This window comes from Giraffa tippelskirchi, chromosome 7 (assembly GCF_054371585.1).
Source record: "Giraffa tippelskirchi isolate mGirTip1 chromosome 7, T2T-mGirTip1v1.2.pri, whole genome shotgun sequence".
NCBI lineage: Eukaryota > Metazoa > Chordata > Mammalia > Artiodactyla > Giraffidae > Giraffa > Giraffa tippelskirchi.
The window spans coordinates 100,293,549-100,307,527 of NC_137281.1; the positions used below are offsets into that span (position 1 = coordinate 100,293,549).

At 46.4% G+C, this 13,979-nt stretch overlaps 1 protein-coding gene across 1 annotated transcript in view; it reads right to left on the reverse strand.

Annotated features, from left to right (window-relative positions):
* Nucleotides 1-4,265, reverse strand: part of PLA2G4E (phospholipase A2 group IVE) — an 80,882-nt gene extending 76,617 nt beyond the window's left edge. Inside the window, exon 1 of the mRNA XM_081507777.1 lies at nucleotides 4,083-4,265. Coding sequence (XP_081363903.1) covers nucleotides 4,083-4,265 — 183 coding nt within the window. The remainder of the gene's footprint in view (nucleotides 1-4,082) is intronic.
* Between the last annotated feature and the right edge of the window lie 9,714 nt (nucleotides 4,266-13,979).

A 13,979-nucleotide genomic window follows, 5' to 3' on the forward strand; every position in this document is an offset into this window, starting at 1 on the left:
AATCTGTCCACTTGTATTTAAGCCGTGGCTGTTTCCTCCTGGACTATAGCAAGAGCCTCCTCACTTGTCTCCCTGTTTCCTCTCAGGCAGTCCATTCCCCAGACCAGCCACAGTGATCGGTGTAAAACATAAACAAAGTCTATCCGCAGATTAGAATCTTCTAGTGGCTCCCTCTGATGCTTCAGAACAACCCCAGCACTGCCATCTGCAGCACTGGGCCAGCCTAAGTCTCTGACTCTTTCCTCTCTTCACCTGCTCTTTGCTTTCCAGACACACTGGTCTTCTCTCTGTTTCTAGAACAGACCAACCTTTACCCACCTTGGGGCCTTTGCACTTAGAATTTGCTCTCTATGTAACATTTCTCCACTAGTCTCCTCATGGTTCTTGTTTCAGATGTCACCATCTACCTCACATCCCTTCCCTGCTGACAGTCACCCTCTAGCATATGTTTTGTTCCAAAATCTTCGACATAGAAAGAGTCATGTATTTATCTATTGTAGGTCTCCCTCGTTAGAATGTAAGTTTCGAGAGAACTGGATCCTGTCTGACCTGCTCTGTGCTGTCTCCCGCTCCTAGAACAACACTTCGTGAACAGTGGGAACTTGGTAAATATTTGTTCAGTGAATGAATCCATGCTTCACATGTGGTTCCTGGTCTTCTTGAGATGGAAGATGTGTAACAAGCCACAGGAAGGGTTGCCTAAGAATACAGTGCAGGAAATGGTAACCCTGAAAACAAATCTGATAAACTATTTTTCGCTAAAGTATTGCTGGATGACAATATGCTATCCAGTAATGCCAGCCTCTAAGGGGTTCTAGAAAGACAAAGGCATCATCTACAGGGTGGCCCTGGAAGAAACCCCTTCAAGGACCAAAATGGAGAGCAGATGAGAAACTATTTGAAGATTGATGGATTCTTGTGATTCCCTCAAAATTTTCCATCTTGAGGATTCCTCAGTCATCAAATGTGCACACATCCTCCCTAATCATACCTGCCCCCCTCCAACATTCCACTCCGTAACATTACTCCTCCTCTTCAAAGCTGATTCTGATTCTTCTTGTCTTGTTCCAGTATTTTATACAGGCCTTAGGAAAGAACCAACTGACAAATTTCTGAGAAATCCCATGGAAATTTTCAAAAAATAAAGCACCTCTTACCTCTGACATTTCACCATAAATATTAACAAACTAATAGTACAGACACACAATGGAATATTATTCTGCCATTAAGGTGACAATTATAAAGTTTAAGTACCAACCAAGAAAACATTCTTGGCTGTAATTTTAGGCTAAGGCCAAAACAAACAAACAAACTGGGATTAGATCTGGTATAGCACAACTATATCAACATTATCTAAGGAGAAAAAAACTGAAAGGGAATAGCTATTGTATTGAGTTAATGGGATTTACAGTGGGTTTTTCCTTTATGTTTCCAGACATTTTTTGAAATTACTTTTACATACATAAAATGGAAATATTAAGATTAAGCACAGTGGTTAAGTCCCTCACCGGGGACTTCCCCGGTGGTTTAGTGGTTGGAAGTCAGCCTGCCAACATGGGGGAAACAGGTTTGATTCCTCGTTCAGGAAGATGCCACATGCCACAAGGCAACTGAGCCTGCAAGCCACAACTACTGAGCCCACAGGCTGCAACTACTGAAGCCCCTGCATCTAGAGCCCGTGCTCCGCAACAAGAGAAGCCACATCAGTGTGAAAGCGATGCACCATAAGGAAGAGTAGCCCCCGCTCACAGCAGGTAGAGAAAGCCTGCCCACAGCAATGAAGACCCAGTGCAGCCAAAAATAAAGATAAACTTTTACAAGTCTAGAGGAAAAAAAAAAAGATTAAACACAGTGTCTCTGTGTGGTTGCCTCTGCCTCAGATGTGTGCCACTTCTGCTCTTCCCCCAAACAGCTGAAACAAGACAAGGGACACAGCCTCATTCCTGAACCATGTCCTAAGAGGTGATGATGGGTGGAAAGGGAGAGGTCATCGTAAAGTCACAGCAACTACAACAGCGGTCAATGTGGTTCCAGCTTCGTGTGCTCCAGAGACTCCGCTATCTACTCCTGACAGGATTGTTCCCCAGAAGTGAAAAAACTGGGAGGTGAAGGAGCTGGTCTGAGGTTCCAGGGCCGGGAGCTGGCAGAAAAAGTTAGAGAAGCTGGTCTGATCTCACAGGCCCTGCTCTCAAACACTCTAACGAGGACGGTGCTCTTCCACATACTGAACATTTGTGTTTCAAAGGCTCTTGCAGCCTTTGGGGGATCACCTCTGAGTCAGGAGGCTCCTGATGCCAGGGCGGGGGGGTCAAGGGCCAGGGGTTAGTCCCCTGACCTCCCAGCAGGGCTGCAGCTGGTCCCTCTCCCCCTGCAGCACATTAGGAGCAGGCCTGGCCTACTGGACAATGGGGACTTCTGGAAGGAGGCAGAGCAGGAAAGGAAGGGGAGGAAAGCCCGCCCCTTGGGGGGAAGGGCATGGCAGGAAGAGCAGGAAGGGGTGGGCAGACAGGGGGAGGGGAGCAGACACTTTTCACCTGTGACTCTGAGAAGCGTCACTGGCAGGACCCTGACACTTCCTTGGGGCAGTCTGCCTGGTCAAGGGGATGGTCTTGGGGGACTGGTCATCCACCTAGCTGCCCTCAGGTATCTTGGAGGGGGGTGGACACTGGGTTGACAGTTGCAGCTATGAGGTAGGACCTACTGGGGCCGAGCAAGGTGGCCCCACGGTGGAGGCCCAGATGGACTCACCAAGCCAGAGTCCAGAAAGAGAGTGCGGTGGAAGCAGAGGGGTCCACAGGAGGTGAAGGGGCCATGGCCCAGTGCTTCTTGTGAGCAAGGCCCACACAGTGAAATAAGGCTGCCCCTCAGCCAAGCCTCTCCTGGTACTGCTGCTGAGACCAGAGCAGCCAGAGGGGCACAGGAGCACTGCCCCCTCCCTGTTGTTGGGAGCCTGCAGGAAGCCCGGAGGAGAAGCTGGGGAGGCAGGTCTAGATCATGGATCATTATCCAAAGCCACTGTTCAGTTTTTGCATCCCACTCAGTTTACCAGGTGGGACTGATTTAGTCATGATTTTCCCTTCACTGGCCCCATAGGTGGGATCTGTAAGGAAGGTCAAATCAGTCCCAGACCCCCAGAGGTGAGTGTGGTTACAGCTGTGACCCTGCCCTGCCACCAGGCCAGATGGCACAGGGTTAGAATCTATTATGTGCCCGGAGGTCTGCCAGACCCTTCACCTACAGGAGCCCAAACCCTCTTCTCAGTATTATGTCAGTAGAAACACCCTCCATGTCCGCTCTCCCATCCACTATCTGTGTGACTTTAGCCCTTCTGTGAGGGGTTGGATACCATCACCAATTCAATGGACGTGAACTTGGGTGAACTCCGGGAGATGGTGAGGGAAAGGGAGGCCTGGCATGCTGCAGTCCATGGGGTCACAAAGAGTCAGACACAATTTAGCGACTGAACAACAACACCAACAACTCCTCTGAGCTTCAGTTTCTTCATCAACACTATTAATAATTCCTCCCAAACACACAGTCTGAACACAGTAAAAGGACGGCATTGTCAGGGTAACAGCTCTTAGGGGTTTCCCTGATAGCTCAGTTGGTAAAGAATATGCCTGCAATGCAGGAGACCCCAGTTTGATTCCTGGGTAGGGAAGATCCGCTGGAGAAGAGATAGGCTATCCACTCCAGTATTCTTGGGCTTCCCCTGTGGCTCGGCTGGTAAAGAATCTGCCCCGCGGGAGACCTGGGATCGATCCCTGGGTTGGGAAGATTCCCTGGAGAAGGGAAAGACTACCCACTCCAGTATTCTAACCTGGAGAATTCCATGGACTGTATAGTTCACAGGGTCACAAAGAGCCGGACACAGCTGAGCACTGTGTCACTTTTGGGGCACAGAAACAGGTAAGGACAGGTAGGTGATGGGGTGGGGTGGAAGGGACTCATCTCGGAAAGCAAGATGAATAAAAACACAACCTCTTAACCCTGCCATGATGCAGGTGATCTTATTCAGAGTCAGGACAATTGGGGTAAAATTTAAGGGGCCAGAAATCCTCTCCCCAAGAATACAGACATACCTGAGAGCCATCAGGGGCCACGGGAAGTAGAGATGTGAGATGGGGAGTTTCCAGGACCTGTATCTGCTCTGACTCACAGACACTCCTTCCTGCCATGCTGCCTTCTTCATTCCACTGTAGGCTCTGAGGAACAAACACATCCATTCCCAAGCCAGGATGGCCTTCCGAGGTCTGGAGAGTCATTCCAGCCACGTCCACCTCTCTGAGGCTCAGAACAGGCTGAGTGGTGCTGGAGCTAGTCCTTAATGGCGAGGCAAATGGTGAATATCCTTGGGAAATTTCAAGGGAGTTTTGCAAAAAAGCAAAAGCAACGTCATCAGATTTCTCCTGAAGATATGTGAGCCTGATGAATAATTAAGGAGGTGAAGGCAGTCAGGGCTTAGCTAAAAGAGTCTCACATTTCTGTGAACACTTCACACAGTCTGGTGGAGAGAATGTTCTTGTGCTACATAGAAAGTCTACAGGAAGCTACAATTACATTCACCTGGAGCAGCTCTCCTTAGGGGAGGCCTGCATTGCAGAGCTGGAATCCAGACTTGGAGATAGTGCCTCACTGCTCGGGGATATTTTTAGAAGTGGGACACTCAATATGTCTGTGAGGAGGAGAGAGGGATCTGGGGTAGGTGGAGGTGAGGGTCAGGTAGACTCCCTGGCTCTTGGCTGACACCCCCATAGCTCTCTTTTGAGCCCTGAAAATAAATCCTTAACCTGGTGTTCAGCACTGAGGGAGGGGCCACAGGCCAGAAGGGAGTTTAATCATTTACTGTGTCTCATTCTCAGTCCTTTCTTTGGTGTGACAGATGCTATATCTGGCAGCTTTAACACAATGTGTCATAGCTCCACGGTAAAAAAAAAAAAAAAAACCAAAAAAAACCCCTCTTCTTGTTTGTTTATAAGCATTTTAAAATAGACATTCAAAATGTGCATCTTTCTGTTTCTCGGGTCTGAGTGATCCAGCATCCTCTCTAGTTGGGGACACCCCATAATCCCCCTGCCCCCCTTTCAAGACTCTTTTCTGAGGCTGTGGTTTTCCAGTGGGGACTGCCTCTAGCCTCAACAGAAACCAAGCAGCAGCCAGACTCCCAGTCTGACTGACCAGAGTCATGTATTTGGGACAGAGGCGGAGGGAGGAATATGTGTATAAAGTTGTAACCGAAAGCGGGGTCCAGCTGCTTGCCACTCAAAAGCCAGTAAAGAGGCTGGATTGGTGGAAAGGAAAGCTTGCTTTATTTTGGATGCCAGCAACCCAGGGTGGGGGGAGGGTGGACACCTGTCCAGAGGCCATCTCTCCCCCGTCCAAGACAATCAGTGGGCAAGAGCTTTTACAGACGGATGGAGGAGGCTTCATGTAGAACCAGCACAGTCAGCTCTGACAGTCATCTTGAAATTGGTCATCTGACCATCGTCATCTTGATTGTTTTGAGTAGAGTTAATCTTCAGTTCCAGGATCGGTTTGTTCCCATTTCTTGAGCCCAGATCTTAGAACTGTGGCAGTTTCTGTCATGGCTACAGTCCGGTCATCAGGTAGTTAACTTCTTACACCTGGTGGTGGTTTCAGTATAAGACAGCTCATAGGACATGGCTCAGAATATTATCTATAGCCCTTGAGAAGGAACTAAAGGTCCTTGACTATGTTGGGTGCTCAGTCACTTCAGTTGTGTCTGACTCTTTGTGACCCCATGTACCATAGCCTGCCAGGCTCCTCTGTCTGTGGGATTTTCCCAGCAAGAACACTGGAGTGGGTTGCCATGCCTTTCTCCAGCAGATGCTTGATGACTTTATTATTTGGTCTTCTTTGACTGTTTTCCTTTGTTTCTGCATTTTCTCACTTCTCTGGTTAAACTTATTCTTTGGCTAAAGTTTTTTCACAAACAAAAGGCACGCGGAGGACATGGTGGTGGGCAAGGACCATAGGGTCCTGCATCATTTCAAAGTGTCGTTTTTCTATTTGTGCTAAGACACAGCAGAATTTGCAACCTCTACTCCCAATTGTGGCACTTAACAGTAAGGATTATTTTCAGCTGAAAGCAATTAAGAAGCAACTACAAGGAAACCTTTCTGCTCTCCCGCTATTTGCCTAAAAGCAGGACATACATTTTCACCCCTCTTCACCACGAAGAACAGAACATAATCAGCAAAGACAGTTCCAGGCCTTTATTAGCACTGAGAAGCACCAGAGCTAGGTCTTTCAGGTATGGAAAAGTAATAGGACACGACTTAGCAACTAAGCAACAGTGAATAGGATGCTAAGAGTGAGTTTAACCCACTCTGTGTGTGCCTCAATTCCTCATCTTTAGTGATAAGAATGTTTCTTTCCTTCTGGTATAGCTTCCACATGGGAGTTTCATGTCCAGCTTTTAGGAAGAAAAAGAAAGGTCAGAGTACCCTTATACATCTACTATTTAAGTGCCATTAGCTCAAAATTATCAATATACAGAGCACCATATTTGAGAGTAAATCTGTTTTCCGTCAATAACTTCACTTTTGTGAATTCTTCTTTTGTGGCCCATATTTCTTGACAAGTCTAATTTTTGCCAGGTCATTTTTTTTTAATCCCCAGAGACATAACTCTTTAAAAGCTTACCATTGAAAATTTAGCTATTCCTGGTTTTATTTCTCACTGATTAGTCCTAAATGTAATGTTCACTGGAAATTGGGTGAAAGACTGATTTTTAAAAATCTATTTTTTTCTGCCCAGTTTTACTGAGATAGAATTGACAAACAGCAGTGTATAAATTTTAAGGTGCACCGCTTTTCTTTTTTACTGTAAAAAGCATCAATAAAAGGTACTTCCATGGTATGGCTAAAATGTCAAGGTGCCTTGTTAGGTTAAATAATCATGTAGTTGTGCCACAACTATTGAGCCTGTGCTCTAGAGCCCCTGAGCTACAACTACAGAAGCCTGCTCATCCTAGAGCCTGTGCTCTGCAACAAGAGAAGCCACCATAATGAGAAGCCCGTACACCACAACTAGAGAGTAACCCCCACTCGCCACAACTAGAGAAAAGCCCAAGCAGCAAGGAAAACCCAGCACAGCCAAAAATAAATTTAAATATATATTTTTTAATTGTGTAGAATGTGGTAAGTCCTACAGGTTTAAAAAAAAGGCACTTGCAGTTTCCAGGGGCAGGTTCTTTAAGGAAGTTTTCCAACAAGAAACCCACCCCCCCTTACTGAGAAATAGAGGAAGAAAATCATGCAGAGAAAGGAGCTGTCAAATAGACCAGCAATACCAAGCCATTCCATACTAATTGTCCCATTGGTGTTAACAGTAAATTACATTTCAGGGACTTTCCTGGTGGTCCAGTGGCTAAGACGCCACGCTTCCAATGCAGAGGACCCAGATTTGATCCCTGGTCAGGGAACTAGATCCCACATGCTGCAACTAAGAGTTCACATGCAGCAGCTAAAACCTGGAGCAGACAAGTAAATGAATGAATAAATAAATATTAAAAACTAAAGTACATTATATTCTAGAACTGGCTCCTGGCACAGTGAACTAATTAATAGTGTAGGGAAACATTGTGTCTTGAGGTTTTGGAAGCTAAGGGCTTGGTAAGTATTCCATGCACCTACAAGCCTTCAATTTTAGGAAATGAAAAAGAAAAAATTTACAAACATAAACATGAGTCCAAATGTGTGTCTAAATGAATGGTGGTTCTGGTCTCATTGTTAGGAAGACTGTCTTTTCTCAAATATCTGTATCTACAGAAAAGGAAGATTTGACAGAGTAGAGCTGGGTAGAGCAGAGTAGAGCTGGAAAAAATAACATTGTTCCATATTTATCTCAGGAACTGGGTCCAGTGGTGCCTGGGAAGCCCCCAGGGCACAGTGGCCGTCACTCGCCAGCTGTGGGCAGGATCTTCTGAAGTCACTTTGGTTTCAGGCAACAAAAACCCCCTTCACTTTGCTCCAAAGAAAGGGAGGTGGGCTTTATCAAATGGAGCTGAATACAGGGAGGTAATAATTAGAATATCTCCTTACAGGTCTGGGAATAAAGTATCAGGTGACATAGGGAGACACACAAAGGCCAGGTGTTCTCCAACAGTCTGGACCCCACTCGAGATGGAGCAAGTCCACCAAGGACCCAGCTTGAGCTTGTGAGGTGGGAAAGGGTTCCCCCAGCTCCAGAGCAAATTAGTGGCAAGTTACTCAACCTTTCTAAGCCTTGGTTTCTTCATTTGTAAAATAGGGATAATGATGATGATGCTGACCTCGAATAAGTGTGAGATTTAACACCCAGCAAACAGTGGGCTGCAGTCAATGTTGTTCCTTTCCGACTCAATCCCCATAACAGAAAGTGTGGCTTCAATAGCCCAGCTTAATATCAGAACTGATTTAAGCATAGATCTGTTGGGACTCCTAAAATGATCACAATATAACAATGATAACAATGATTTTTATTTTTTACAGAAAAAAAGTCTTTTTTTGGGGGGGTCTTACTCCATGAAGGGGAGGATGAACATTTTCCTAATTTTTCCTTCAAATACTAGCTTTAAGGGACTGGGGGCGTGCCCTGGCAGTCTAACAGTTAAGACTCCATGCTTCCAATGCAGGGGGCGCAGGTTTAATCCCTGGTCGGGGAACTATGAACAACATGCTGCATGGCACAGCCAAATAAATAAATACTTTTAAAGAAGGGTGCACATAGCATCCCCACCCCCATCTCCATCCTCTCTACCCCCTCCCCACAGGAATTCTTCATCACAGAGCAGAAAATGGGACAGGGCTCCACTTGAGTTAAAATCTCCCTCATTCCAGGGGCCAGAATGCAGAAATAGGGAAAGGATGGTAGCTGAGAGCCGATGAGGGGCTGAAGCTGCAGTGTAGAAACCCTTTCAGAACCTGCCACCCTGGCACATCAGGCCCTGGGGAAAGTGGCTGTGAGATGGTGCAGGTATCATGAGCTGAGGAACCCAGGGTGGGGCTGAGCCAGGAAAATGGCAGATAAGCCAAAGTCACTTGCCCCAGGGGGATGCATAGAGCCTGTGGGTGTGTGTCCTGCAAAGCCGTCTCACCTTCACTCCCCGAGAGCAGTGCAGGGGCAAACCAGGCCACAGACCTGGTGGGGTCCCTTGTCAGCCTACCCAGCTTGTCCAGTGGTGAGCAAAGAGGACAAGCCCATAGTAATTGAAACTCTTGTCTCTCATCATCAATGCTTCATGACAAGAGCAGGGCAGGGGCAGGTGCTAGTACTGCCTGTGCTTCAACAGCCTCCCCAAGTGGCACTGACTATATATAAAATAAAGAACAAGGACCTACTGTATAACACAGGAAACTATATTCAATATCTTGTAACAACCCAAATGGAAAAGAATCTGTGAGGAGAGATAAATTAGGAGGTTGGGATTAATGTATATATACTTCTGTGCATATAAAACAGATAACCAACAGGGACCTACTGTATAGCATAGTGAACTCTACTCAATATTTTGTAAAAACCTATAAGGGGAAAGAATTTGAAAAACTGTATGTATAACTGAGTCACTGTGCTGAACACCTGAAACTAACACAATATTGTGAATCAATCATACTTCAATAAAAAAAGAAATCGCTGAAAATCTTGGCTGAAGGAAGGCTTCCCAGTTTCTTCTCCTCAGGATTGTAATGGACTGGACCACCTCTCTGGACTAGTAAGGAACCCCTGGGTGTTTTGTGGCTATCACTGACAGGAGAAATCCGAAAAGGAAAAACATATTTCTAAGCTCAACTAGTTGGAGGCTCGAAGTCAATTAGATTGATAATTTAAAAGAAAATAATCTCAATCTGAACCCCCAGTTAGAGGCGTGATTACACATCGTTACCTTGGGGGCTAATCATCACACCTGGAGTAGACAAAGATCATGTAAAACACCATGATCAGCTTGTGAAACTTCCCGACATCCAGGAGGTGCTCACCCGCTTCCCAGATGAGGTGGACTCATAGTGCTCACACTTCCTCCAGAAGAGGATTCTCCTCCTCTTCCTGTTGCTTACAACAGTAGGTGGCCCTCCACCCAGCTGCTCAGCAAATTACTCAAGACTCTTTCAATTGTAGGTGTCAGGAGCAAGCTTAACCATTATCAGCAATCTGTTGCCTCATCTGGCTGGGAAAGATGAAGATCCTGGGAAGTTGAGAAAGAAGAGAACCTGGGATCTGAAGCAGCAGGACTCTTGGTCCTGCTCCCATCCCCTCTTCCTCTGCTTCTCTTTGCCTGGGACCTCCATCTCTCCTAACGTAGACAGTCCCTCTCCACCTGCAGGGGATATAGTCATTAGCAGCCCAAGCTTCGCCAGCCCATCAAGCGTGTTTTCTCACCAAGGACTTTTTTTTTTTTCCTGGCCGAGGGGCCTGTGGGATCTTAGTTCTCCAACCAGGGCTCAAACCTCTCCCCCTGCAGTGGAAGTGCACTGGCCAGCCAGGGAAGTCCCTTTACCGGGCACCTTCATCCTAGGGAAGGGCTCTGATTGGCCTGTTTGAAGTCAGTTTCCACCCCTGGGCCATGCCCAGTGCCAAGGAGACAACATATTGTGATAAACCAGTACTGGTCACACCCTCTCACCTGAGTCCACCAGGCAGAGAAGACTGATGGGAAATTTCACTTGCTGGGAGCAAATCGAAGACTCTTACAGTCCATCCTGCAGATGCTGGTGTCCCCAGCATTTTAAAATAAACTCCCAATTGGACCTTAACATACGTTCAGAAAGTGCATTAATTGTAAGTGTGCAGTTCAATGAATTTTCACTACTGAACACACTGATAGAATGAATGCCTTGATCAGGAGACAGAATACTGCCAGTACCCTAGAAATCTACCTTATGCTTCCTTCCAATCACCACTCTCCTGACCACCCCCACCCTTTTCAAAACTGTCTTGATTTCTAATACAATTCATTTGATCAATTTGGAAACTTAATATAAATGCTGTCATTCATTATCATTCCTTTATGCCTAGTTTCTTCGGAGAAGACAACGGCACCCCACTCTAGTACTCTCACCTGGAAAATCCGGTGGACGGAGGAGCCTTGTAGGCTGCAGTCCATGGGGTCGCGAAGAGTCGAACACAACTGAGCGACTTCACTTTCACTCATTGGAGGAGGAAATGGCAACCCACTCCAGCATTCTTGCCTGGAGAGTCATAGGGACGGGGGAGCCTGGTGGGGTCACACAGAGTTGGACACGACTGAAGTGACTTAGCAGCAGCAGCAGTATGCCTAGTTTCTTATACTCAATATTATGTTTATCAGATCTATCCACATTGTTGCATGTAGACACAAAGCGATCATTTCATAGCTGTGTAGCATTCCATTGCATAAATATATCAAAATTTGTTTATCCACCTTAGAGGCTTTACATAGGCATTTACATCTTAGAATTTTTCCCTGAATTGTCTTTCTTTGAATATATGTGTAAATGCTGGTTACTAATTAATATTAAAGGTTGAGCTTAAAAGCACATTTTGTGGAAAGATTTATACAAAGATAAGAATGCCCTGTGCACTTGGGGTCCACCTTTCCTCGCCTCTGTTATGTCCAATCACTTGGCAACACCATCCTCTGGTGGCGGCTTTCTGAACTGCAACCATGGCTCATAGACGTTAAATACTGAACAGGCTTTTCAAAGCATTGTATAAAGTAACCAATGATCATTTGTGTAAATAAAAGTGTTCCATCTCCATCTCACAATCAGGATACAGGTCCATATCCAAAATAAGTACTGAAAATTTAAAATATCAACTACCATTTCTCTAGTACCTTCTATGTGTCAGATAATATGTCAACGTCAACCACTTCACAGCCTTGCTATAAGGATTACACAGAACACTGTATGTATTCTGTGTAATCCTTATAGCAAGGCTGTGAAGTGGTTATTGTTGTCTCCTTTCTGCGGTGAGAAAACAGACTAAAGCAAGTTCAATAATCATCTCCAGGTATGCTTGCGGTATGAGCCTCGATGTTCAGCACTCCACTCAAGGTTCACTCCACCAGACCCCTCCCTGAGGAGGACTGGGGCTGGAGAAGAGCTTGTGCCCCTCCTGGGGCTCTCTGCTGGAAGGCAAGTGCTTCTAGCCCCTCTTCTCACATCTCCCTCTCTGCCCAAGGGGAAGGGACATGCACTCCTGCTTCCTCCTGCCACCCACCCCCCGGTCCCGTAAGGGGACCTGTTGTTTTTGTGATCAGCAGAAGCCTGAGATGTTGACTGGGTCATGCTGAACTCGAGGATGGCTTAATACACCTAAAGGTTAAGAGTTTTCATGTGGGTGTTACTCCATCTTTCTGTACCTGTGTAGCATCAGGTCAGCCTCTCCTCTGTCCTTGCTAACTGCTGCAGACGAGGTGTTAGGGAAGATAACAAGCCTTTCCTGATTTGCTAGGGACTCCCCCTTTCTATCGGAGAAGGCAATGGCACCCCACTCCAGTACTCTTGCCTGGAAAATCCCATGGACGGAGGAGCCTGGTAGGCTACAGTCCATGGGGTCGCTAAGAGTCGGACACAACTGAGCGACTTCACTTTCCTTTTTCCCTTTCATGCACTGGAGAAGGAAATGGCAACCCACTCCAGTATTCTTGCCTGGAGAATCCCAGGGACGGCAGAGCCTGGTGGGCTGCCATCTATGGGGTCGCACAAAGTTGGACACGACTGAAGCAACTTAGCAGCAGCAGCAGCAGCAGCCCCCTTTCTATACTGAAATTCCTGAGTCACAGGAACTATGTCAGTCCCCAAGCAAGTTGACTTCCCTTCTCAATCATGGGCAGGTCGGGCCCAAGTTGCACGACAGACACAGCTGTTCTAGATTCACTAACAGAATGAGACATTCTTTAGGTTTCCTGGTTGGTGACACATGAGCTAATCAGCAATCAGGAACCACCATTAGGGACTTCCCAGGTGGCTCAGTGGTAACGAATCCACATGCAACTTTGATTCCCAAGTTGGAAAGATCACCTTGAGAAGGAAATGGCAACCCACTCCAGTTTTCTTGCCTGGGAAATCACATGGACAGAGGAGCCTGGTGGGCTACAGTCCATGGGGTCACAAAAGAGTCTTAGTGACTGAACAACACAACATCAATGTGCAAAAAACGGCAGTTTATCATTTTCCTTTCCATATAGTATTTCACTGTTTGCATATTCTGTAACCAGTTTACACATTCTCCTATTGATGGACATTTAGGTTGAGCTTTTTGGTAACACAAACAGTGCTGCCACAAACAGTCTCGTATATGACTCCTGGTGTGCCTGTGTACAAGTTACTCTCAGGTATACACTTGATCCTGAAAGTCTTTACTGATGCCCCAGTGGCAAAGTGCTGTTCTCTGGTCTGATTCTCTTTCCACCTCAGAGTTCTGAGTTCAACACTCTCCACTAAACCCTCTTTCCCTGCATATTAGTTAGGATTTTTCAAGTAACAAAAACCTGAAGTCAAGTGAAAAGTGTGAAAGTGTTAGTCATTTAGTAGTGTCCAACTCTTTGCAACCCCATGGACTGCAGCCTGCCAGGCTCCCCTGTCCATGGAATTCTCCAGGCAAGAATACTGGAGTGAGTTGCCCTTCCCTTCTCCAGCAGATCTTCCTGTCCCAGGGATCGAACCTGGGTCTCCCACATTGCGGGCAGATTCTCTACCCTCTGAGCCATCAGGGAAGTCAAGTGAGATTAAGCAAAAAAAATGGATGCAGGGGTCAGGGTGTAGGAGAAATGTGTTGGAATGATGAATGATTGAGTGCTCTGATTGGGGGACTGATTTAAATTTGCATCACTTCTGCAGCCCTAAAAATGTCTCAATGTCCCTCATTGCTGAGCCAGTCTCTGAAGCCAGTGGATTCAGTGTTCTACTCTGATTGGTCAGGATGAGCTACAAGCCCAGCCCTGGAAGGGGGATGTTGGGTCAGAGCCCTAAGCTTGTGGGCTGATAGTAAAGGAG